This window comes from Schistocerca gregaria, unplaced genomic scaffold (genome assembly GCF_023897955.1).
Source record: "Schistocerca gregaria isolate iqSchGreg1 unplaced genomic scaffold, iqSchGreg1.2 ptg000394l, whole genome shotgun sequence".
NCBI lineage: Eukaryota > Metazoa > Arthropoda > Insecta > Orthoptera > Acrididae > Schistocerca > Schistocerca gregaria.
Window position 1 is genome coordinate 1,129,443 of NW_026061833.1, and position 27,167 is coordinate 1,156,609.

Genomic DNA, 27,167 nt, shown 5'->3' on the forward strand with positions numbered 1-27,167 from the left:
GTAGCAGCAAGAAGCAGAAGCCTCGAACGTGGTTCTTGGACGTCAGGGAAGTAAGAAAGAGCATTGGCATTCTTAGAAGTGGGCCGACACACAATCTCATATTTTAACTGAACAAAAGAGGGGCGTACCATAGCAGTTTCTTTGCTGTGTGAGTTGGGACTAACTGAGAAACGCTAAACAAAGATTGTAGAGGTTTATGGTCAATCACCAAGTAAACTTTTCTGCCAAAAAGATACTGGTGAAACTTTGTGACACCATAGACAATTGTGAGAGCCTCTTTTTCAGTTTGCGATTAATTACATTGAGCTTTGTACGACAACTTAGAAGCAGAGGCAATCGGCCTGTCAACAACATCAAATTTAAGTGACAAACTGCACTGATGTTATAAGAGATAAGAGGAAGCATCTGCAGCAAAGACCAGAAGTTCAGCTGGATCACAGTGAGCAAAGCATCGATCACTAAGCAAACCGTCCTTCGACTTCTGAAAAGCAGACTGGCTCTCTTGTGTCCAAACAAAAGGAATGTTTTTCCTGTTCATGTGGTGCAAGGGAACTGTGACTTGAGCGGCATTAGGAATAAATCGAATGTAATAGGTAAGCTTCCCTATCACAGACTGCAATTCCCACATATTGCATGGTGATGGTCGGTATGGTAGTGAGCAAATGTGGTTGCAGTGGGTGAGCACTCTGGCTGTTAATTACATGTCCTAATTACTCAAGTTAAGGCTAAAAAAACACATATGTGTCTGTTACATTTGGGACCAGCTGCAGACAACACTTGAAGCAGAGTGCGAAGATTGCTAATGTGTTCTTCAGGAGTGTGACATGAGGCAATAATGTCATCTAAGTAATTTTAACAAAATGAAACTTCTGTCATCAGTTGCTCCAAAAAGTGCTGAAAAATGATGGGTGCAGAAGCAGTTTCAAAAATTTCAAGAGACCCGGATGAGTATTAATGACAAAGACGTGGTTCGACTGCTGATCCGAGTAAGCATCACACAAATCAATTTTGGAAAAGTGACGTCCATTACATAATTTATCCGTCAGTTGTTCTGGGTGCGGCAAGGGATAACTTCAATCACTGTTTGAGAATTCAAAATTTTCTTAAAATCAGCACACAATTAGAGTCTGCCAGACAGCTTATTTAAAATAACAGGAGGGGCTGCCCACTGATTGACTGCAATGGTTGCTGTGACCCTTCTGTCTTGCAAAAGCAGTTAAGTCTCTGAGCCACCTGTTCTCAAAGAGCCTAAGGGGCAAGACGAGCTCTAACAAAATGAGGCTGTGCATTGCCCTTCATTGTGACAGGGGCATTAAAAGTTTCGGTTTTGCTTAAACTCTCAGAGAGAAAGCCTGAAATTGTACACATATCTGAGGATCAAAGGAAGAAACAGAAAGTACATTGTCTGAATGCTTAACCAAAACAAATAAAAATAGTCCAGACCATAAATATTAGCTCTGTCTCTGGAGGAAATCACTTTAAATGTTCCCGTCTTCGTCAAATTTCAGAAAGTCGCAGGAAGGCTACGAGTGCCTAAGACGGGAATGTCTCGGCCATTACGTGGCGTCAGCATGTGGCACGGTGTGCACGTCGTAAGTTTGCCAACCAGCTGCGGTCGAGCTACGTCACTGAAGTTTCAGTGTCAAGTTGCAAATGGCTCGATCGTCCGGCAATAGTAAGATAGACAAAAAGTTTGTTGTCCTCAGGTAGCACTGCAGGTGAGTTAGAGGCTTTTCCCGAATAGCTATTACACTGTCGTTTTGCACTAACGACACTGCGGAGCTTCAGAAACACGCTACACACTGTAACTTAGGTTTATGTGAAGGATTAGCAAAAGAGTGTGCCTTATAAAACTGTAAGCGCACTGACTATACATGTCCCAGTTTGCCATAAAGAAAAGGAAGTCACTTCACACGAGGGCGAGATTGGTGAACACGCACCACATTAGAGTGAGGACACTTCACACCTCGTGCCAGATGCGACGTGTGTTTTCACGAGTGCCGTGGCTGTGGCCGGCCAGGCCCGCACGTGTCAGCTGCCAGTGAGGTGACGGGTACTACCTCGAAGCTGTCTGTCGCGCGTTCGTAGGTACGTAGATAGTCTAGAATATGCGGGACCAGTGGCAAGGAAAGGTATAGGTATTGAAGAATCTGTTTCTGAATTTGAAAATCAGCTACTTGCCCGTGATGGTATCACAACTCATTATATCATTGTAGGACTTGGCACAGTTCCACTCGAAATTACACTCTGTAGTCAAGGCCATCCACTGACGGTATATCTATCCTCGTTGCTTATGCAACCTAGACAATTTGTAATGGGCAGCTGCAACACGTGACCTGTTCTCATAATACATTGTAAGCCCACGCAATAGGTCCTCAGTTCTACCAACTAGGAGCACGACGTGAGAAACAGCATCGCACACAGCCGACAAATAGTCACTCGTGTGTGGCCGAGGTATGAGAAAGTTTATCAGTATCTGGTATGTGTCGTGCTGCGATGTGTACATTGGACAGTGCAAAGTGCTCTATCCGGTATTCGTTCACCTCGTCAAACTCGAGAAATGGTGGCACGTAAGCAGGCGGTGGCACTGTCATAGGGTCCTGCGTGATAGTGCTTTCGTCGGATCCGGCGTGTTGTTTCGAGTCGTCTGCACTGTGACGAAGTGATTCGTCAGTGCGAGCAGTTGCGCCGTTTGTTCACTCTGTAGCTGAATAAACTGACTTAAGTCAACTACTGCAGCACACGATTGCAGTTTAGTATCCGTATCAGATTAAACAGTGCACAAACACGAGACACTGAAAAGCAAAAATAGCCCAAAGAGAACAGAAAGGGCTGCAAAAGCAGCAGCTGCAGAACCTAGAACGTAAAGAGCAAAAGTAAGCCAGAGGCTGGGGACACGAAAGACGAGCAACTGAAAAGGAAAAACAGCTACCAAAAGGATGATAGAACAGGATGAAGTAAACTCGAAGAAGCCACACACAGGTATGTGTACTCGTCATCAGGTATGTTGTGTACAATTTTGTACCCAGTCATAAGGAGAGCTGGGCTGCAGAGTGGTGTGGCAGCTGTCATCGTAGGAAAGCTGGACGGGAGCAGAAATTATTAGTAAAGAAGTTAACAAAGTAAACAGGAGATTTGCATAACTTGTATTTCTCCAAGCATATGAAGACTCATTACAAATAATGCACAAGAAATAGTGTGGCTCTCAATGTCGACAAGGACGGGGCGCTCTGTACAAAAGCACGAGCGATGGGGTCAGAGCTGCAACTAGGTGGTATCTGCATAACTTGGCACCGCTGAGTGGCTCCGAGGGCGAGTGGGCCGAGCGGCTTCCGCCGGCCCTCTTGTATTGCGGTCGCAGAGGATACTCGAATGCCGGAGCTACTGCAGGCGTGGCTCGTTACGCGTGCACTATTGGGTCTGTTGCATTCTGCACGACCACTATCGGCGTATGATGGAAACTTGCGACGGGTCAGGCTCTTATCGCGCAGTTTCCTTTCCCTGAAAGAAAATCCACCTACCTCGTTTCTTAGGTAGTTGCTGCACTCGCCTCTCCTGATAGCAGCTACTGGAAAAATTGCAGAAAAGCAGTGTTGAAGAAACTGCAATTTAATAGCCGCTCACCGGAGGCCGCGATACATGTTTGCTGAAATACAATCTATGAGCAATCTTCCTAAATAAATTGAGTTATTGGAATGGTAGTAATTGTTTACTCAAACGAGAACGCGAAGTTGATAATTCTATTTAAGCTCTTTATTGTCTTTAAGCCTGATCATCAGCCCGCTAATCTACGTTTGAAGAAAGTTCAGTTCACAATTCTATCCACACTCAAACCCCGCCAGAATTAGCTTTCAAAGTTACGGAATTTACTTAACTGCAACACAGACGATTTTCTAACATACACGTTTGCAGTCGATGTTCAATAATAGTTCGTTTTTTAACGTTAATGCTCGCCATAAGCACTTAGTAAAAGTTTACGAAGTACCGCCACGCTTTTAATTATTAAAGTTACTCGCGTCTTTCGCGGAACGAAAAGTCACAACTCGCTCAAACTCACACTACGCGTTACTGGACTCTTCCAGTCTCAAATCGCACAGTACCGAACCGATGAAGCCGTTTTATGACTTCATTTTACACATTATTCGCGAGGACACATCAAGCATGTCTCTTCTCGATCACAGTTCCTTCGCGACCCCTCATCCACTCGCGACTCACTCTCCTAGTCTGCTAACCGTCCTCGCATCTCATTGGCTCACACATCACACAGCCAATCAGAATTAACTCTTTGGGTGCGCCTCGCGCCAAAATCTAGCACGCACCAGTCATGACTTCTGAATCATTTACGTCATGATTTCTTGTTACACAAAATTTACTGTATAATTTAACAAACCGAAAGGAAAACTAGACTTTACTTTATTTCCAGAAATTATTTAAATACTCGCGAACGCTCTGGCGGCTTGTACAATACCATACACTCTTGGACATCCGACATTCACTAAGATGGGGAACCACTGGCGACTCTGTTCCCACGGTTACATCGTCTGAACACTTGCGAGTTCCAACCTAGATTTTATACACTTGCAAAGAATGGCGAATGTCCCTCTTTCATTCACTCAGGCACACTCATTCACTCTCACCTACTCATATAAAATAACTGTTCACAAAAATTCAAAACATTTATGGTTTTAACAAAGTTATAGGTGAATTTCTAAAAGTAAAATTCTCAAAATAAATACAAAAGCACGGAAGGTGATTTTGTTTCATAGTTGGATGGTCACTGAAGGTGATCTATACATAATGGTATTTATTTAGACTCGAAAATTGTAGAAATTTGCGTTTTCTGTAAGATTTTTCTAATTTCCAAAATATGCAGGTTTCAAAGCTCAAATTTGGATGACTTATTTTTATTCATAACAGAAACTAGTATATTAACTTTTAATTTCCTCAGGTTCCTCAGTTAGAAGTTATTAAAGATGAAAGTTCCACGTTATACACGCGGCTAGTTAGCGCACAGGTCTTACATTCTCACGGTACAGACATGCCATATGGTCGTGACGTCAGACGAACGGACACCGGTAATCTGCCCGCTACAGCACATATGCTAATCTGATGGCTACTTTACAGTCTGTCTACATTTCACAGTAAATATTTGATAGAAAACTGTGCGCTCGCACTAGTTGCGACGCCACACACCTCCTGAGGAATACTAAATTTTTTCATTCATGACAAACTTTTAGTTTTCTAAAAAAAATTTCTATTAAAGATTTACTCAAACAGCTATTTAACATTTATAGTTCCTGTACATCAATCATCCACTTATACCTAGGGCTGACGACCTACAAAACATCTTATATCTAAACATGCACTTTTATCATCATTCAAAAAAAAATTTTTCAGATTACAAAATTCTATTTACAAATTCCTGAAAGAGAAAACAAACCTAAATACTATCTTGATGTACGTCACACGCACACTAACACTACTATCGCTATGGTGAGCGTCACTTTTTTACCACTTACACTTAAGATTTTGATAGCACTCGTAGTTCGACCGGGTCCTGCTTGGGAGGTCCATTTCAAGTCTCGTGCTACCACCTCTGTTTACTTCGGCGCACCTGAAACATCAGCTGGCCTCAGTTCCCTTTCTAACTGCTACGTCTTAACCTACAGCAGCGATAAATGGCGCTATCTGCTTGACTCTAAAGTCTCATATTTTTGATAAAATTTACTTTACAGTATGTACAATTTTCAATTTTTTTTTTTTTTTTTTTTTTTTTTTTTTAAGTGAAAAGTGAATTGACTTTCCTAATGCAGTACCGAAGTGGCACATTTACTCTTTAATTACTTCTTCATCTCATAATCAAACAAGTTATGGTTACATAAGAAATACTAAGAAAAACAATTCCTACAAATAGTTCACAAATACATAATAAATCTCCGCCAGCACTGGTGACTCTCCAGTTCCTGTACAATACACAACAATATAAAATATACACAAAATTATCAATATTACAATTCTGTCTCCAGGCAATCTCCTGTAGTCCTGTATCATAAATTAAACACTGAAAAATACATATTTACTTATTCATTTATCAACACTACAATCCTTATACTAATCTCTACGACAAACTTGGGGAACTTTGTGTGTCTCTGGTCAAAAATGGAATCGATGTCATGGGTACTTTCCTCATCTCACATATCTGGAGTTACTTCAATTTCTTGTCAACATCAGGTTTTCTCTAGTCACATTCGGGTTTAATTTACAACTCTCATACTCATACTTCACACACTCAGGTTAGTATTTGTTAAAGCGTTTCCTACTAATCTGCGAAACCTCGTTACCCATACTTTCTAACATACATCCACCTCCTGAGTTACCAACGTCGCCTCAGCTCTGTTTACATTCGTAGCCTCACTTCCTTTTGTTTACAAACATCTCCTCTGTTTACCAACAAACGCCACCTCTGGTTACCAACATTAAGCTTTTTATTTACTCACCTTCGTAGCCTCACTTTTTCCTAATATCGAGCTAGCCAAACACTATGCTCATTCTTTCTCCTTTTCTCACATATTTCTCTTCATTTGACAGTCAGTCCTGCTGCACTGTCCCTTTAACTTAACTTCCTTTACCCCTTTGACAGTCAACCTTGTTGCACTGTACCTTTACTCATTTTACCACTAAATCACCTCCTGAGGCTCTGACTTCATTGAACAGACAGTTTTGCTGTACTGCTCCATTTCCTTTCCTAAACATTAGCTTAATGCTACGTCTTAACATATCGTTCTGTTACTTAACAAACAGCTTCAATGTTCGTCACCATATTTTCTGAGGCTCTTACATTTCTTAGTTATTTTACCTTTCTAAGGGCATTACTCACACCTTAGGCCAAACATTTACTTTACTGAGACTTATTACTTATCTGAGGTATCTTAATCCTTTTTGATTTTCTCTTACACTCATTCCTTACGCTTAACCTATACTGCACTGAGGTTCTTTCCTACTCATTACTTAAACACTTTATCACTTAAAAACTACGATAGAGAAGAAGGAAAGACGATAGAATTTTAGTTCTGAATGAAAGAAGAGGTAGGTTGACAATACGGAAAAGAAAGTGGAAGAAATATTGTCAAACGACTCGAGACCTAGTGCTCGTCACGCACTTAGCTCTGCAAAGAGTGCAAAGCTCTCTGAGGTATCTACTCACTCCTGGCCACGTCTCTCTTTTGAACATATCTTTTCAAATCCACAATGTTCCTAAGCCCTAACACCTTATGTGATTTCACAAACTCCAGTCTATAAGCATTTGGGTGAGGCTTCTCTACGATTCTAAATGGGCCCACGTACTCATTATAGCCCTCCAAGAATTTCTCTGTTTTACAAATACATATAGGAAAATCATTCTGCTCAGGATCCTCACATAGCTGCTTACCGATGAAAGGTATAGTAATTAGTTTACCCTTAATTTTTACCATAACATCATTGGTAGAAAAATTCACCCATCCTTCATATTTATTCAAAAAGTCAGCCCCCACCAATATGTCTACACTCAGTCCATTTATAACTAAGAAGTTCTGTCTTATTTCTACTTCCTTAAATGCTATGGGTAGAAACACTTCCTGTTTTACTGTCTTCTTAGTCTTACCGGTTGCTACTACAATGTTCAAGCCACTTACTGGCATCTTAACAATCTGTTTACTGTTAGGGAGTTCATTTACCAAGTTCTGGGATACTGCACAGACTTCCGATCCAGTATCTATCAAACATTTAACTGGTTCATTTAATACTCTTAGCTCTACTATCGGTTGCCCTAAGTACTCTTTATTTATTTTGGGTTCTGCTTCCTCCAATAAATCTTGCACAATTTCTCTCCTTTCGAAGCCTGTCTTTTGGGTGGCAATCACATTCACACTTACAGGGTTTATTTCATGCTTATTATCACCCTCAATTCTAGTGGCAGCTCCTATTAGCCTATCCACTATTGCTAAGTCAAAACATTTTTCCAATGTTTCCCCCTCTTTCTCATTAACCTCCTTTTCTACGACCCTATCCAAGGCGTCGTCATTAACCTCTACCTCCTCCTCTAATCTATCCTCTTCTTCGTAACTATCTACAACATCAATTATCTTATCAAGCACAGTCACAACCCTGCCATTATTACTGTTCTCACCCCTATCCGACAGCTCTTCATTAGTTTTACTGTGCATAATGTCTTTCTGATTATTACCCTTATAACTAGTACTTAGTTCTTCAATAAGTGGCTTCTTATGATTATTCTTACAGTTAATTGGTTCATTCACCTCCACTTGACTTAAAGCTACTATCTCTGTCTGTTTTACGTTATCCTCCCTAAATTTTGTAGCAACAACATTTATGTTAGGTGGTCGTTCAGGCTGCTTTCTTATGAATGGTTTTGCCAGCGGATTTAACTTTAAACGCTGTTGCCTACGATCGCCAGCACACTCGTAGACAATTAATGGTTTTCCGAGCGCGGTGCGTCATCACTATGCCTCCAGCTGACCGCCTCACCTCCTGACATCTGTCGGCCGCTGTCATACTGCTCGCGTTCATTGAACCTGTTAACATATGTTCTTCCTCTACCACGTGAACTGCCACGGTATCCGCCGCCTCTCTGAACACCCATCCTATTAATGTTTACATCCGCGCGATTGTCATTCTGCCTAGCAGGCGGGCGATGCTCCCTCCTCATGTTTTCTTCTTCTTTTTGGACGGATTCAACCCTTTCTAAATACTGTACGAACTTGTCAATGTTATCTCGGGGCGCAGATATGATCTTAGTTTTCCAGTTCCACGGTAGCTTATTTTCTACCCCTAATATGATCTGTTCTGTTTCTAACTTATTACTAAGGTAGGACAGAGTTGTTACCCACCTTTGAACAAATCGTTTGATGCCCTCTCTCTTGGGGTCATACTTCTCTCCCGACCAGAACCGATTAAGAACATCCATCTGCTTTCTCTTTCCCCAGTATTCCTCAAAGAACGCTAATTTAAATTCTGACAATTTCGCGTATTTTTCAGAGGCTAAATTCCCCCATACTCTGGCCTCTCCCATCAAATTTGAAGTGATAAAGCCTATCTTTTGTTTATCGCTCCATACTTTCGGCAAAACGTCTTCAAAATCGTTCCAAAATTCTCTGGGGTGCATGTTCTTACTTGGGTCAAATTTTAAAAACTGTCTGTGGGTAACATACGCAACCTCGGTAGATTCAATTATTCCACTGGAAATTATACTACCACTATGGTTAGAAACACACTGTTCTACTTTGGTTAGTCTGCATTCATGCCCACAAAGTTGCTCATTCACACTTTCACTGAAATGGCTTATGTGAATCTCTAAATTATTGACCTTATTTACAACTTGCTCTCCAAGTTTCTCACACCGAATTTTGGTATCATTTACTTTACATTCTAAGGCGGCATGATTAATTTCATTGGAATTCTCTACCACTTTTATGTGCTCACATACTTTATCTAATTCTGCATCAACATGGGATTTAAATTGCTGTTGATCCTCAGTAACCTGTTCGATTCGTGTCGTCAATTCACTTTGCACTTGAACAATATTTTCTGTACATTCTAGTTTAACCTGCTGTATTTCAACATTTACTTTACTACTGAGCACTGCTAAATCTTGCTTCCAACAGTCTCTGAGATCGGATATTTTGGAATCTAAATCAGCGCCCATTTTAGTCATCTCATTACTTAAATCAGATCCTAATTTAGACATTTTTGAATCCATTTTACTTGACATATTAGTTTCCATTTGTGACATATTAGTTTCCAATTTTGATATACTGGAATCCATTTTACTTGACATATTGGAATCCAACACGTTCATCTTAGTTAATAGATTCATCAGCATACTGGCGACATTATCCTTCGCCCCCTCATTTGCTGATACAATGTCCCTATTAACATTAACTACCGGCATGGGTAACTGTAACTCACTGGGCACTGACATATTTGGATCTGACTCCAAACTATAATTAACATAGGATGAATCAGTCAAACTACTACTGAAATTGGGTTGAGACACGTCTAAACTAAAATTCATGGGGTCATTTTCCCCTGTCTCCATCCCACTATCACAACTTAGTTCCGCCTTTTTGTCACTTGGTTCAAACTCAGCCATTTTTCTCAGTTTGACTCCACAAACACACAAAGTTTTCAAAAGCACTGTACTTAACTTTGTGCTTCGGCGTGCTGCGTTGCTGCTAGATGAAACTGCGGGTCCGTTCACCATACACTGCAATGCTGTACCAGTTTCCGGGCCCCCGCTCGAATCAGCGCTGCCAACTGCCACTGCTGTCGTCGCCTCTGCGTAGTCTCCGTAGCTCGTCGTCTGCCAGACGCCGTCGTAGACTGCTATTCCAATCGGCGCGTAGTCACCGAAAAATTCTTCCGTTCCGTACAACACATTACAGTTCACGGACACTTTCACTGTCCTTCCTATTCACGTGGCGATATCAATTTGTACGCTACACAGTTCCTACACATAGCGAGCACTTCTGTATTGTCCGGTAATTGTCACTACTGCTTTTTTTGAAATTCACTGGAATGTACTATTTTTATTTCCCGGACGATGCACCACTTGCGACGGGTCAGGCTCTTATCGCGCAGTTTCCTTTCCCTGAAAGAAAATCCACCTACCTCGTTTCTTAGGTAGTTGCTGCACTCGCCTCTCCTGATAGCAGCTACTGGAAAAATTGCAGAAAAGCAGTGTTGAAGAAACTGCAATTTAATAGCCGCTCACCGGAGGCCGCGATACATGTTTGCTGAAATACAATCTATGAGCAATCTTCCTAAATAAATTGAGTTATTGGAATGGTAGTAATTGTTTACTCAAACGAGAACGCGAAGTTGATAATTCTATTTAAGCTCTTTATTGTCTTTAAGCCTGATCATCAGCCCGCTAATCTACGTTTGAAGAAAGTTCAGTTCACAATTCTATCCACACTCAAACCCCGCCAGAATTAGCTTTCAAAGTTACGGAATTTACTTAACTGCAACACAGACGATTTTCTAACATACACGTTTGCAGTCGATGTTCAATAATAGTTCGTTTTTTAACGTTAATGCTCGCCATAAGCACTTAGTAAAAGTTTACGAAGTACCGCCACGCTTTTAATTATTAAAGTTACTCGCGTCTTTCGCGGAACGAAAAGTCACAACTCGCTCAAACTCACACTACGCGTTACTGGACTCTTCCAGTCTCAAATCGCACAGTACCGAACCGATGAAGCCGTTTTATGACTTCATTTTACACATTATTCGCGAGGACACATCAAGCATGTCTCTTCTCGATCACAGTTCCTTCGCGACCCCTCATCCACTCGCGACTCACTCTCCTAGTCTGCTAACCGTCCTCGCATCTCATTGGCTCACACATCACACAGCCAATCAGAATTAACTCTTTGGGTGCGCCTCGCGCCAAAATCTAGCACGCACCAGTCATGACTTCTGAATCATTTACGTCATGATTTCTTGTTACACAAAATTTACTGTATAATTTAACAAACCGAAAGGAAAACTAGACTTTACTTTATTTCCAGAAATTATTTAAATACTCGCGAACGTTCTGGCGGCTTGTACAATACCATACACTCTTGGACATCCGACATTCACTAAGATGGGGAACCACTGGCGACTCTGTTCCCACGGTTACATCGTCTGAACACTTGCGAGTTCCAACCTAGATTTTATACACTTGCAAAGAATGGCGAATGTCCCTCTTTCATTCACTCAGGCACACTCATTCACTCTCACCTACTCATATAAAATAACTGTTCACAAAAATTCAAAACATTTATGGTTTTAACAAAGTTATAGGTGAATTTCTAAAAGTAAAATTCTCAAAATAAATACAAAAGCACGGAAGGTGATTTTGTTTCATAGTTGGATGGTCACTGAAGGTGATCTATACATAATGGTATTTATTTAGACTCGAAAATTGTAGAAATTTGCGTTTTCTGTAAGATTTTTCTAATTTCCAAAATATGCAGGTTTCAAAGCTCAAATTTGGATGACTTATTTTTATTCATAACAGAAACTAGTATATTAACTTTTAATTTCCTCAGGTTCCTCAGTTAGAAGTTATTAAAGATGAAAGTTCCACGTTATACACGCGGCTAGTTAGCGCACAGGTCTTACATTCTCACGGTACAGACATGCCATATGGTCGTGACGTCAGACGAACGGACACCGGTAATCTGCCCGCTACAGCACATATGCTAATCTGATGGCTACTTTACAGTCTGTCTACATTTCACAGTAAATATTTGATAGAAAACTGTGCGCTCGCACTAGTTGCGACGCCACAAACTTTCAGTTGCATTGCGAACACGAAGATGCTGGAAGGGTGGTATCGATTTGTGATACCACATTAAATGGGAGTATTCTGTCGTTACATTTGACAATTATACACTTTTCAATATTGTTGTTGTTGTTGTTGTTGTTGTTGTCTTCAGTCCTGAGACTGGTTTGATGCAGCTCTCCATGCTACTCTATCCTGTGCAAGCTTCTTCATCTCCCAGTACCCACTGCAACCTACATCCTTCTGAATCTGCTTAGTGTATTCATCTCTTGGTCTCCCTCTACGATTTTTACCCTCCACGCTGCCCTCCAATACTAAATTGGTGATCCCTTGATGCCTCAGAACATGTCCTACCAACCGATCCCTTCTTCTTGTCAAGTTGTGCCACAAAATCCTCTTCTCCCCAATTCTGTTCAATACCTCCTCATTAGTTATGTGATCTACTTATTTAATCTTCAGCATTCTTCTGTACCACCACATTTCGAAAGCTTCTATTCTCTTCTTGCCCAAACTATTTTTCGTCCATGTTTCACTTCCATACATGGCTACACCCCATAGAAATACTTTCAGTAACGTCTTCCTGACACTTAAATCTATACTCGATGTTAACAAATTTCTCTTCTTCAGAAACGCTTTTCTTGCCATTGCCAATCTACATTTTGTATCCTCTCTACTTCTTCCATCATTAGTTATTTTGCTTCCCAAATAACAAAACACATTTACTACTATAAGCACCTCATTTCCTATTCAAATTCCCACAGCATCACCTGATTTAATTCGACTACATTCCATTATCCTCGTTTTGCTTTTGTCTATGTTCATCTTATATCCTCCTTTCAAGACACTGTCCAATCTGTTCAACTGCTCTTCCAGATCCTGTGCTGTCTCTGACAGAATTACAATGTCATCGGCGAAACTCAAAGTTTTTATTTCTTCTTCATGAATTTTAATTCCTATTCCAAATTTTTCTTTTGTTTCCTTTACTGCCTGCTCAATATACAGGTTGAATACCACCAAGGAGAGGCTACAACCCTATCTCACTCCCTTCCCAACCACTGCTCCCCTTCCATGCCCCTCGACTTTTATAACTGCCATCTGGTTTGTGTACAAATTGTAACTAGTCTTTCACTCCCCGTATTTACCTTCAAAATTTAAAAGAAATTATTCCAGTCAACGTTGTCAAAAGCTTTCTCTAAGTCTACCAATGCTAGAAATGTAGGTTTGCCTTTCCGTAATCTATTTTCTAATGTAAGTTGTAGGGTCAGTATTGCCTCACGTGTTCCAACATTTCTATGGAATCCAAACTGATCTTCCCCGAGGTCAACTTCTACCAGTTTTTCCATTCGTCTGTAAAGAATTCGCGTTAGTATTTTGCAGCCGTGCTTTTAAACTGATAGTTCAGTAATTTTCACATCTGTCAACACCTGCTTTCTTTGGGATTGTAATTATTATATTCTTCTTGAATTCTGAGGGTATTTCGCCTGTCTCGTACATCTTGCTCACTAACGTTTTGTTAGACCTGGCTCTCCCAAGGCTATCAGTAGTTCTAATGGGATGTTGTCTATTCCCGGGACCTTGTTTCGACTTAGGTCTCTGTGCTCTGTCAAACTCTTCACGCAGTATGATATCTCCTATTTCATCTTCATCTGCATTCGCTTCCATTTCTATAATATTGTCCTCAAGAACGTCACCCTTGTATAGACCCTCTATATACTCCTTCCACATTTCTGCTTTCCCCTCTTTGCTTAGAACTGGGTTTCTATCTGAGCTCTTGATATTCATGCAAGTGGTTCTCTTTTCTCCAAAGGTCTCTTTAATTTTACTGTAGGCAGTATCTATCTTACCCCTCGTGAGATAAGACTCTATATCCTTACATTTGTCATGTAGCCATCCCTGCTTAGCCATTTTGCACTTCCTGACGACCTCATTTTTGAGATGTTTGTATTTCTTTTTGCCTTCTTCATTTATTGCATTTTTACATTTTCTCCTTTCATCAGTGAAATACAATATTTCTGCTGTTGCCCAAGGATTTCTACTAGCCCTCGTCTTTTTACCTACTTGATCCTCTGCTGCCTTCACTTCTTCATCCCTCAGGGCTACCCATTCTTCTGCTACTGTATTTCTTTCCTCCATTCCTGTCAATTGTTCCCTTATGCTCTCCCTAAACTCTGTACAACATCTGGTTTAGTCAGTTTATCCAGGTCCCATCTCTTTAAATTCCCGCCTTTTTGCAGTTTCTTCAGTTTTAATCTACAGTTCATAACCAATAGATTGTGGTCAGAGTCCACATCTGTCCCTGGAAATGTCTTACAGAGGGTGTATACGACCCGGGACAACCGCGAGATCCGGGAAAAACCCGGGAATTTTTTCATCCGGGAGAAAACCGGGAAAAACCCGGGATTTTTTTGGAATTCCGGGAATTTTTCATTGTTTTAGTTTTCAGTTAAATTTTTGTAATTTTCACTGGTAAGAACCGATGCTCGATCAAAGTATACTACTGCAGAATAATACTTCAACAATAAAAAACAAACCAGAGAAATAAACGAAAATAACTTAAATTGCAAAGGAAATGACCCATATACAACAACGACACACAGTGCTCATGAGTGTGTCTGCCAACAGCAAAATATGTCAAAGGCTTTAGGAAGTCCCAACTGTTTACTTTAGATGCGTTTGAGAGTATCGAGCGGGCTCGTGCGCATGCGCAGTTGAGTCACGTTTGAGATTTCTATAGGAATGTGGCCGTTGGCTGTGCAAGCAGTCGCAGCAAGCAGCTAGATGCTACCGGGAAAAGGGGGCGCCAAATTCATATTCTTGATGAAAAGAACTTCTTTGACAAAGCGACTAGCATCCAGCGCACGTGTGTCCATCGATTATTCAAATAATTTTGAAACGCTTCCCTGTTAGTTTTTGAACACATCTTAAGTTGATTTCTGAATGAATCATAAGTTGATTTTTGAATGCGTGATGTATCTGTCAGGAGAATCCTCGTCGCATCTGGAAATAAACTTTCCTCAGACAAAAGGGGACGCGGCTATACGAGCTGAGCGGAGTCAAGCCGAACGGATGAATGCCAATCGCTGTCTGATTATGTGATTTATTGGGTTTGCGAATGATCAGCGTTGTTATAATTACTAGCAAAATCTATAGGTCCAGACTACCAGAATGGAAATAAACGACTGACAGGAATAACAGGTGAGAAAGATGACGTACTTCTCGGTGTATCCAAGAAAATAAAATTTTGACAGAAAATTTGTGGCCAGATCGCTATACTAGAAAGGACCAGTTGTATAGCCCCCGGCTAGCAGCCGCTTCAGTTCTATTTGGAAGTAAAGCGGAAAACGTGTTGTACGAACACGTAATAGCGCCTAATCGGAAAATAATCGCGGGGTAACTAAACCTATGATTGTGTCAGGGTTAGTGAAGTTAATGGGCGAACAGATTTTGACAATGGCAGGAATAGCTACAGAATTGGTGATGACAAGATTGTTTGTTAGAAGGAGGAAGGAGATGAAACGGGGACGTCACACAAATTATGGAAGAATAAGACGATGCCAAATTTATATAAAAATTTCGTAATACTACTTTTCGATTTCATGCTTGAGAAGCTGGTTCGTATGAATCAAATGTGAAACTATTTCCTAACATAAAGTTTTTTGCTTGTAATGCTTTATAAAGAGGCGTGGCACTGCACTTTGGCACACTTAAGACCAAATAACATGTCTTAACATGTCCTCGAACACATATGTGTTATGTTTCAGATTTTGCAGAAAGATATGCGTTACAAGATGAACATATTTTAGAAAATTCGATTTTTTTCAGTATTGACTCGGTTCGCAAATATCGTAGATCCGGGGCAGATGCGCAGAGCAGTCTGAGTTATAGTGGATAGTTTCTAGGTGACCCGTGTTTACCCCTCGTTTACTCTCACGTCAAATGAAAACAAAACGGATATCTGTGTACAGGTGCTATCAAGTGAATGAAAATGCATTCACATAATTACGGAAGGCTAAAATATGTCATTAGTTTCAGATTTGATTTTATTTCCACTTCTCTGACAGCCAAGCGTTAATCGCCTTGCGGAACAATGAAGTTATTTTTGTCTGTTTGCTAAAGAAATTTGACTTTTATAAACTTTTTCCGCAGAGGCAGTCAATGTATTTCAAACGAAATGTTTAATTCCACGGTACTGGCTATTTTCAACTTTTCGCTGTATTTCAAGTGCACGTTTTCATCTTCTAGCACATATGGCATTTTGCCATAATAAAGAAACAAACATGTTACAATACAGTACGGGTGCTCACAGAAAATTTAAATCCCGGAAACCACACTGAAAAGCTTAATATCAGGTCGACGTCTACTTCATTGGGAATCTGGACATACAGATGTGCACTTTAAATGTGCACATTTTAGTATGGTTCACGAAATTCCGATGCTCTTGGAGTATCCTCTGATGTCTTGTTTGTTTTGTGACATACGGGCTTCCTACGTCATGATAGCTGGGCAAGCGCGGTGTCGCCTGTGATCTCTGGCAACTGCTGAAACGAACCTATTTCTAACAGGTCGCGGGAAAATATTGCGAATGGTTGTTTGAAAAGAGTTACTTTCAAAGTAAATATCCTTTTACGTTAGTTGAATTATGTGCGAGAATGTACCACGAATTTATTAAATCACAGAGCGTCGTTTGACTCTCATTTAAAAATCGACTCTTTGATGACGAGCCATTTAGAAGAATTTCTAACCCTTAAGATCAGACATTTTTCTGGCACATTCGTGTGATATATTCTAAGTGTAACATGCGAATAAAAGATCAACATTATATGCGAAAGCTTAGCTTCTCTTGCAGCTTATTAACATTAGAGACCAATATTATATGTGATAACTTTCCTTTTATGTTAACAACACTATGTATATTAATTTAAACTATTAACTTTCCCTGTTTTGTGTTTGTGCTACTCAACAGTGATGTTGCTGTTGGTTGACTACATCACGTGTCCTATGCTCTGAATATCCACTGACATCGGCTGGCGAGATCACGTGACATGACCTATGACTGGCTTACAATGTCGCATCGCAATCTCGATTTCAATGATTCGGAAAGTAACATGCGGTATTTGGTAGAATTCCAATGTATACTTTCGTAGTACGAAAATACGCAGCGTACATGTTGCTGCACATCTAAGATATTGCCAAAACGTGTGTATTTTCCTGAGTTTCGTTTTCAAAAGTTCCGGGAGATTCTACCCCTATGTATAAATCCATAACCATTCAAAGGATTGATAACGGAAAATATACTGTCACATAACAAAACGCTTGTTTTCACCCGGGAGAAAGTGTATTTTTAACCGGGAAATCCGGGAATATTTTTTCATTGTCCACGTATACACCCTGTTACAATAATAAAAAAAAAAAAATGGTTCAAGTGGCTCTGAGCACTATGGGACTTAACATCTGAGGTCATCAGTCCCCTAGACTTAGAATTACTTAAACCTAACTAACCTAAGGACATCACACACACCCATGCCCGAGGCAGGATTCGAACCTGCGACCGTAGCACCAGTGCAGTTCTCGACTGAAGCGCCTAGAACCGCTCGGCAACACTGGCCGGCTACAATTTAAAACCTGGTTCCCAAATCTCTGTCTTACCATTATATAATCTATCTGATACCTTTTAGTATCTCCAGGATTCCTCCATGTATACGACCTTCTTTTATGATTCTTGAACCAAGTGTTAGCTATGATTAAGTTATGCACTGTGGAAAATTCTACCAGCCGGCTTCCTCTTTCATTTCTTACCCCCAGTCCATATTCACCTACTATGTTTCCTTCTCTCCCATTTCCTACTCTCGAATTCGAGTCATCCATGACTATTAAATTTTCGTCTCCCTTCAGTACCTGAATAATTTCTTTTATCTCATCATACATTTCATCAATTTCTTCATCATCTGCAGAGCTAGTTGGCAAATAAACTTGTGCTGCTGTAGTAGACATGGGCTTCGTGTCTATCTTGGCCACAATAATGCGTTCACTATGCTGTTTGTAGTAGCTTACCCACACTCCTATTTTCGTATTCATTATTAAACCCACACCTGCATTTCAATATTAGTCTTTTGTTATACTTGCTTCTGTTCTGTATTTCATCTATCCATGTTCCCTCCCCCGTTTTACTTGTGTGCATCTTTCAGACATATCATGTTCAACATTGCTTTAGCTGTGTTGTCTTTCTGTAGGTGTGTTACCACATCAGCAGCAACACATTCCAAAATATGTATACACCCTTCAAACAGTGCGTTCAACAGTCTCTTCTTTACATGCAGTATAAGCAAAACCATTAACATTGTTCTGGTTCCTTGAACTCATTTGAAAAGTGTTAATGTTGAAAACATACTCAGCGAGGCATTATACACTGAAGCACCAAAGAAACTGGTATAGGTATGCGTATTCAAATACACAGATGTGTAAACAGGCAGAAGATGGCACTGTTGTCGGCAGTGCTTATATAATACAAGTGTCTGGCGCAGTTGTTAGATCGTTTGCTGCTGCTACAATGACAGGTTACCAATATTTTAAGTGAGTTTGAACATGCTTTTATAGATGGCACAGAAGCAATGGGACGCAGCATCTCTGAGGTAGCAGTGAAGTGGGGATTTTCCTCGTACGATCATTTCATGAGTGTACTGTAAATATGTGGAATCCAGTGAAACATCAAATCTCTGACATTGCTGTGGCCGGAAAAAGATCATGCAAGAATGGGACCATTGTCGACTGAAGAGAATCGTTCAGTGTGACAGAAGTGCAGCCCTTCCACAAATGGTTGCAAGTTCAGTGCTGGGCCATCAGCAAGTGTCAGTGTGCGAACCATTCAATGAAACATCATCAGTATAGGCTTTCGGAGCTGAAGGTCCACTCATTTACCCTCGATGACTGTACGACACGAAGCTTTATGGCTCACCTGGGCCCGTTAACACTGACTTTGGACAGTTGATGACTGGAAGCATGTTTCCCGGTTGGACGAGTCTTGTTTCAAATGTATTGAGCGGATGGACGTGTACGGGTATGGATACAATCTCATGAATCAATGAACCATGCAAGTCAGCAGGAGACGGTTGATGCTGGTGGAGGCCTTGTAATAGTGTGGGAATGTGCAGTTGGAGTGACATGGGACCTCTGATACATCTAGATATAACTCGGTGGCATGTACGTAAGCATCCACTCTGATCACCTACATCCATTCATACCCATTGTGCAGTCTGACAGACTTGGATAATTCCAGCAGGACAATGTGACACCCTCCATGTCCAGAATTGCTACAGAGTGGCTCCAGGAACAATTTTCTGAGTTTAAATACTTCTGCTGGCCACCTAACTCCCCAGACATGAACCTTATTGAGTATATCTGGAATGCCTTGTAATGTGCTGTTCAGAAGAAATCTCCACCCCCTTGTACTCTTACAGATCTATGGACAGCCCTGCAGGATTCATGGTGTCAGTTCCCTCCTGCACTACTTCACACATTGGACGAGTCCATGTCACGTCATGTTGTGATAATTCTGCTTGCTCGCAGACACCCTACACAATGTTAGGCAGGTGTTCCAATTTCTTTGGCACTTCATTGTATGATGATACATTACTGCTGAAAGTGATAGAAAAGGAATTCATCAAATGCTTCATGAGTGAGTTTTTTCATTCCCTGCTAATTATTGTTGGAGTGCCTGCAACATTAAGGCCGTGGCTGAATAGTTATTCCAGTTTTGGAAACACAAGAAACACCTTACCCAGTTAAGTGGCTTTCTTACCAATGGATGCAATATTGTTTCAGAATTGAGATAAAATTTCACATTTCACCTACCTTCATTTGTAGAAATAAAGGTAAACCATTTACCATATAGGTGAGGTCTAGAGTGGATAAAAGTGAAGAAGAGTGGAAAGCTTGCTAAGCTTTTGGATAAATGTATTTTGTCAGAGCTAATGAAACACACGTGTGTGACTACATTGTCTTTACCAGAAAGTTTTAAAATTAAGTCTTCAAGTGTTCTCTTCTTGCCACTCTGTCTTTGTGGGTTGAACAGTGCACTGTGGATGAATTTGTTTGTTTTTAATTTTTGTAGGTGAGGATGCAGATGAAGAAACAGATCTTTCTCAAAACCCTTATGCTGCTGCACCAAATGAAGATCTGTATATTGATGATCCTAAGAAGACCTTACGTGGATGGTTTGAAAGAGAAGGATATGACTTGGAGTACAATGTGGAAGAGAAAGGGTTTGGACAGTTCCTGTGCACAGTGGAGTAAGTAACAATGAAGTTCTTATGTTCTGTTTATATTTACATAATTAATAAACATGTGACATAAAGTAACATAGCAGGTTAGTGACCACTCTTGTAAATATGCATAGATCTGTAATTAAGCTGGCTGATTGGGTCGCATCAGTGTCATGCAGCAGGTGAAGAATGACTTTATTGATCTCAGAGTACACACAACGCGTTTTGGAATTGTTTCTATCTTCAGAAATCTAAAATAGATGAATTGGTATAAAAAACTACATAAATTTTTTATAACAACAGAAATAATCAATTGTTTTGACTATAAAAGTAAACAGATATATGAAAAACCTCCTTATCAAGCAGGCAGGAGAAAACACACAGAAAGGTTTAACTTTTACTTGCAAATGTCAAACTACACTATTAACCGCTTTTAATTTTCCAGAATGAGATTTTCACTCTGTAGTGGAGTGTGCGCTGATATGAAACTTCCTGGCAGATTAAAACTTTGTGCCTGACCGAGACTCGAACTCGTGACCTTTGCCTTTTGCGTAACTTTCTGTAAAGTTTGGAAGGTAGGAGACGAGATACTGGCAGAAGTGAGACCGGGCGTGAGTCGTGTTTTGGTAGAGCACTTGCCTGCGAAAGACCAAGGTCCCGAGTTCAAGTCTCGGTCGGGCACACAGTTTTAATCTGCCAGACTTTTAATTTTGCCGTCATATGTAATTTCTTATCCTAGTATATATGACACAGCACCACCATGTTTACCTTGCTGCCACCAAGTCGCAACTTTGTCTTTCTATATCAGTTTTATGGGGGCTCGCTTAGAAGCTTGTCATCTCATGTTACACACACAACTGGTAACACTCAGTTGTCCTTGTGCAATGTTATATCAAATGTAATTTCCTCTCATAGTACATGACAAAATTAAAAGTGGTACCCATATGTTGTATTCATCAGAACATATAAATACAGATGCTTATAATATAATGGAAGCACCTGAAAAATAATACTACATAGGATCATGTTCATAACTTTGGCCTGTCACAAGCTGGTATAATTCAGTTCATGAGCGATTTCCAAAGGTGATTTTTACCATTTATGATGCAAACTAATTCTTATCTCCATGAACAAAAGGGAATGTAAGTGAATTTTTACCACTTTAAGTTGGATCGAACCTGAAATAATATACTGTAGTCACGGAGAATATATTATCATAGATTTTATTCTTGCACTGTGGATATACCATATTGTCAAAATCGCTTCAAATTCTGCCATATTGCTGCTGCCTTCAGCAGCAATATGTGTGGAAAGGTAGAACAGTAATCCATCACCACCTTGTCGATAGAGGTGAAGACTCAACAGCTGCTGAAAGAATCACTGGAGTCTATAACAGCACCTACCCTATTTAAATAAATAAAAGTTCTTGTCTTGTGTTTCCAATGTGTATGCCCAGAAAAAGATAAGAGGGTAGAACTAATTTATAAAAGAGTGTAACGGTGAGTTACTGTGTGTTATATTTTTATTAATGTGAAGTGCTTAATATTTTTATGCCTTTATTTATAACTATTTCTTTAGTAGTTTCAATCTTAGCAGAAATATGTAACTAAGTCACTTCTGCAGTATTTCTATTTTACAAGATTTTGTTTTAAGATCCTGTTTTCTTTTTTCGAAATTCATAATTCTCAGCCTACCCTACAGAAGTAACTTCTGCAGTATTTCTATTTTACAAGATTTTGTTTTAAGATCCTGTTTTCTTTTTTCAAAATTCATAATTCTCAGCCTACCCTACAGAAATTGCCACACTTTGCTATCAAGGGGCAACAGTTCGGATGGGTCATTGATCTGGCCTTGTAACATTAGTCAATGTGTCCTCTCTACACTGGAGATACGAATAGCTATTATATTTTCTGAGTGTGTGCAGCTCTACTGTATAGCTCAGTGATAATGGCACCCTCTTGGATAAAATATTCTGATCTCCAGGCAGGGACTAGTCGAGAGGATGTTGTCATCACGAGAAACAAAACTGGCACTCTGTGGGTTAGAGTGTAGAATGTCAGATCTCTTACTTGGGTAGGTAAGTTAGAGAATGCAAAATGAGAGGGACATGTTGAATTTAGATATACTGGTAAGAAGTGAAGTGAAGTGGCAGGAAGAACAGTACTTCTGGTCAGGTCAGTACAGGAGTATGAATAATAATGAGTGAGAAGGTGAGCTACTATTTGCAGCACAGTGATCACGTGTGTGTGTGTGTGTGTGTGTGTGTGTGTGTGTGTGTGTGTGTGTGTGTGTGTGTGTAAGGAGATGCAAATTTAACTATGATTGGACTGGACAAGAAGGAAAAGAATTACTGGGGGAAATGAAAGAAGGGGAAAGCCACATGGTACAATAGGTACTGAACAAAATCAAACTGTTATTAACACTTGTTTTTAAAATTGTGAAAGAATGTTGTGTATGTGGAAGACCGGGAGACATTTGTAGGTTTCAGAAATTTATGGAATAGTAAGACAGATTCAGTAATCAGGTTTTGAGCTGTGAAACCTTTCCAAGGAAAATATGCACTTGCACGATACTTTATTGATACTGAACTGCATTTGAAAACTGAAAAATTTTCTGAAAGATATGATCTTAAGGAAATGGAACTTGTATGAATTAAAAGAATCGGGCCTTTGCTGAAAAATACACACACACACACACACACACACACACACACACACACACACACACACACACACACACGACCAAAGTCTCTGCGATTTGAAGCCGGACTATGAGCAGCAGTGCATGTCAAGAGAGGCAAGGGGGTAATGAGGAGGCGGGGTGGGGAAGGGGAGGGATAGCTGGGTAGGGCTGGGGGACACTGAAGTGCTGCTGTGGGAGCATGCTGCAGAGAGGGCAGGACAGCTAGGTGCAGTCACGAAGAGAGAGATGGGTAGCGGAAAAGGATGGAACAGAGGACTGTGTAGTGCTGAAATGGGAACAGGGAAGGGACTCGACGGGTAAGGACGACGACTATCGAAGGTTGAGGCTGGGAGGGTTAAGGGAACATATGATATATTGCAGGAAGAGTTCCCCGTTTGTGGGAAGGTTCCAGATGGCACGGGCTGTGAAGCAGTAATTGAAATGAAGAATATCATGTAGGGTAGTGTACCCAGCAACAGGATGGTCCTGTTGTTTCTCGGTCACAGTTTGTTGCTAGCCATTTATGTGGACAGACAGCGTGTCGGTTGCCGTGTCCACTTAGAATGTGGCACAGTGGTTTCAGCTTAACTTCTAGATACCGTAACTGATTTCACAAGTAGCCCTGCCTTTGGTGGGATAGATGATGCAAGTGACTGGACTGGAGTAGGTGGTGGTGGGAGAATGTATGGGACAGATGTTGCATCTTGGTCTATTACAGGGTACCGGTATTCAGATATTAATGTGTGGACTTTTGAAAGTGTCGTGTGCTGTTAGTTGCGAATCTGGGCGTACAGCGTGTGCATATCAGCATTTGCGGACTATTTAGATTCCTCCAGGCTAGGAACCTTTTAAATAGACCATCATCCATCACCATCCTAATCCTTGGATATAGAGTGAAGGTGAAATACGAGAGTCTTGGACTTATTTCATTTACCTAGTACTAATCAGTGAAGGTTTTACAGAACCAAAGCTATTCAGCAGTAAGTCAGCACCATCTAGTGGAAAGCGTAGGCATTAACTAACACGCAAACTGAAGTGAATGTTTACGTATTTTACGGACTGCTTAATATGAACTTATGTGACTGTTTGACGTCCCCACTCCCTCCGAAAGATGGCACAGGCTGTCTTAATCATAAAAGGGGAGAGTTTTGGCTGGGCAAATTACTAAATAAAAGCGATATTTACAAGTCTTGGAGTAATAGCAAAACACAAGGCCCGCACCTCATCGGAGAGTTGTTGCTGTCACGTTGGGAAGTAAAGCCGGAAAACCTACTGACGATACGTGTCTACGGGCAGACGTCGACGTGGAGTACCTTAAAAGGGAACCACAAGAGAGTTGGGGATGCTTCAGAGTGTCTAGACGTGAACCACTGCCCCAACAAACATCTCAATATAGGACAGTGACACTACTCATTATGCTAAGCCAACAACAGATTGCATGTATCTAACCATATTATGTTACCCCTTATTGAAAACCTTAATCGTAGATATGTTACTAATTGAAATTTAATCATAACAAATTGTACCAAGAACAGTGCGTTTTGGGTGGAGCTTCAGTGTGTCACTGCCTACTCTCATAATACGCAAGTTACAATAATTCTTATGCGATGAATATGATGTTTCTCACTATTTTATCAGAACTAATCACACAGTTAACAACAGGTTTTCCAGTGATTTTCAATTTTCTGGGGCTCAGAAACGGCATATATACATGTAGGATTGAAATGAATGTCAATATGGCGCCTCACAACTCTGTACTGAAGGGAGACGGCGTGCGTTTGACGTAGGTGGCGTTGTGCCATCTCATTGGTCAACGCTCAGACGCACGCCCAGAATATCTGGCATGCCAGATATTGCTCTGCAAGTTCGGAAAGACTCCCGAACGTGCTATTCCACACTATGACTTCAGAAACTCGGTATGCTCAACGCTCAATGTTCGGATGTACGGTCCGTGTGCCGACAGCTTAAGGGTGGTAGAAATGATTGAAACTATTTTACAGATTTGCTGCAGCTTTATTATTTGACGTCTCATCACACAGCTTTGCACACATAGAAAAACCCATTTTTTTTTCTTTTGGCATAAACACTTAATCTTTCATGTAATACCAGACAAAAGTACCACATGGAGTGAGATTGGGAGAGTGTGGAGGTCACGACATGAACTGTTGATCATCTGGTGAAAAACATTGAGCTAATTTGCTGGTTTTACTGACATTTTAACCTCTTAGTGTCAAATATAAATTTATTAAATGTAGGAAGTCTTTTCATATGGTGTTTGTATGAGGCATAGCCTTTTACAGAAGCGAAATGAGGATGATAAGTATTTCAACAAGGAGAGAATAGATGCTTTCGAAATGTGTTGCTATAGAAGAGAGTTGAATATTAAATGGATAAATTGAGTAACTGACAGAGAGGTACAGAATCAAATTGGGGAAAAAAGAAATTTTTAGGACAGCTTGACTAAAAGAAGGGATCAGTTGATAGGGCACATTCTGAGGCAACAATAATTTGGGAACAAAGGAAGTGTGGAGGCATGGGGTTGTAGAGGGAGACCAGGGCTTGAATACAGTAAGAGGGTTCAGATGGATGTAGGTAGCCGTAGTTATGCACTGGATAGACTAGCATATTTTTTGTATCAAACCAGTCTTCTGAAGAAGACCTCAACAAAGACAACAACAACAACAACAACAACAACAGTATATTAGAAATGTGGAGAGGCAATGACATTAATACATTTATGCACTGCTAAGGAATACTACAATCCCTTACACATCACTCACATAGGGATTGTGAGGATAGGATTAGAATAATTACTGCACATACAGAGGCATTCAAACAATCATTCTTTCTCCTCTCCGTATGTGAATGGAACGGGAAGAAGACCTAATAACTGGTACAGTGGGATATATCCTCTGTCGTGCACCTTACCATGGTTTTAAGAGTATGGATGTAGATGTAGATGGAGAAGGATGAAACCATATTTATTTTCATAATTGCCACCTTTTGATGTCAGGAGCCTTGCCATCCGCCCCCCCCCCCCCCCCCCCTCCATCCCCTTTTCTTTTTCTCCTATTTCAGTCTTTCTTGCAGTTCATGAACCATGATGCAGAGTCTGTTACTGAGTGTGCCAGAGTGCCATTAACAGTTTCACCTCTGAAAAAAACCCATACAAACTTATGAAAAAGTGCTCAGGTTGCATGATAGTTACTGTGTCTGCTCATTATAAGCAGGAAGTATGGGTTCGTGTACCGGCCTGTCACCACAGTTGTAGTGACAGATGGTTTTCTCAGATGGGCTCAGTTTAGGTTCACTCAATATTGGTGATTAACATGCCAAAGCATGAGACTGAAATTTCAATGGAACTCATTACTAACATAAATTGAAATCAGCAGACTTCTACACTAGAGCTACAAGATATTTGACTCATACTCTGAAATCTTTCAGTTTGCACTGAAAGTATAAAAGAGCCATCTATCATTGTGTAAACACATGTTGAGTAACATTTTAGGGCTTGTTTATGTTACTAAGTGGCTAAAATGGTCACCAGGTCCCAGTTGCAGGTTGTCTGACTGATGGTTTGGAGGAGCAACAGAGATTTTGTTTTCAGTATTTCATACACTTATTGACAGAATTAAAAAAAATTCAAATGCTGTTATAAGCTTGGCATTAAGAGGTATAATCTTATATTAAAGGTTTAAGACAATAATACAAGTATCAAAGTTAGAAACTGAACAGTGGAAAGTCCAGGATCAAATAATGACAGTATTATATCGAGGATAGTGTGCTACTTGCCATATAGAGGAGACATTGAGGAGCAGACAGGTACAACAAAAATACTGCTACCCATTTGAGCGTTTGGCCAAAACCAACATAAAAACACAAGATCAAAGAGAAGA

General features: G+C 40.4%; 1 protein-coding gene across 1 annotated transcript in view; it reads left to right on the plus strand.

Moving 5' to 3' along the window:
• LOC126310132 (kanadaptin-like) overlaps window positions 1-27,167 on the plus strand; it is a 236,880-nt gene that overhangs the window by 74,851 nt on the left and 134,862 nt on the right. Inside the window, 1 exon segment of the mRNA XM_049992109.1 lies at window positions 20,439-20,616. Coding sequence (XP_049848066.1) covers window positions 20,439-20,616 — 178 coding nt within the window.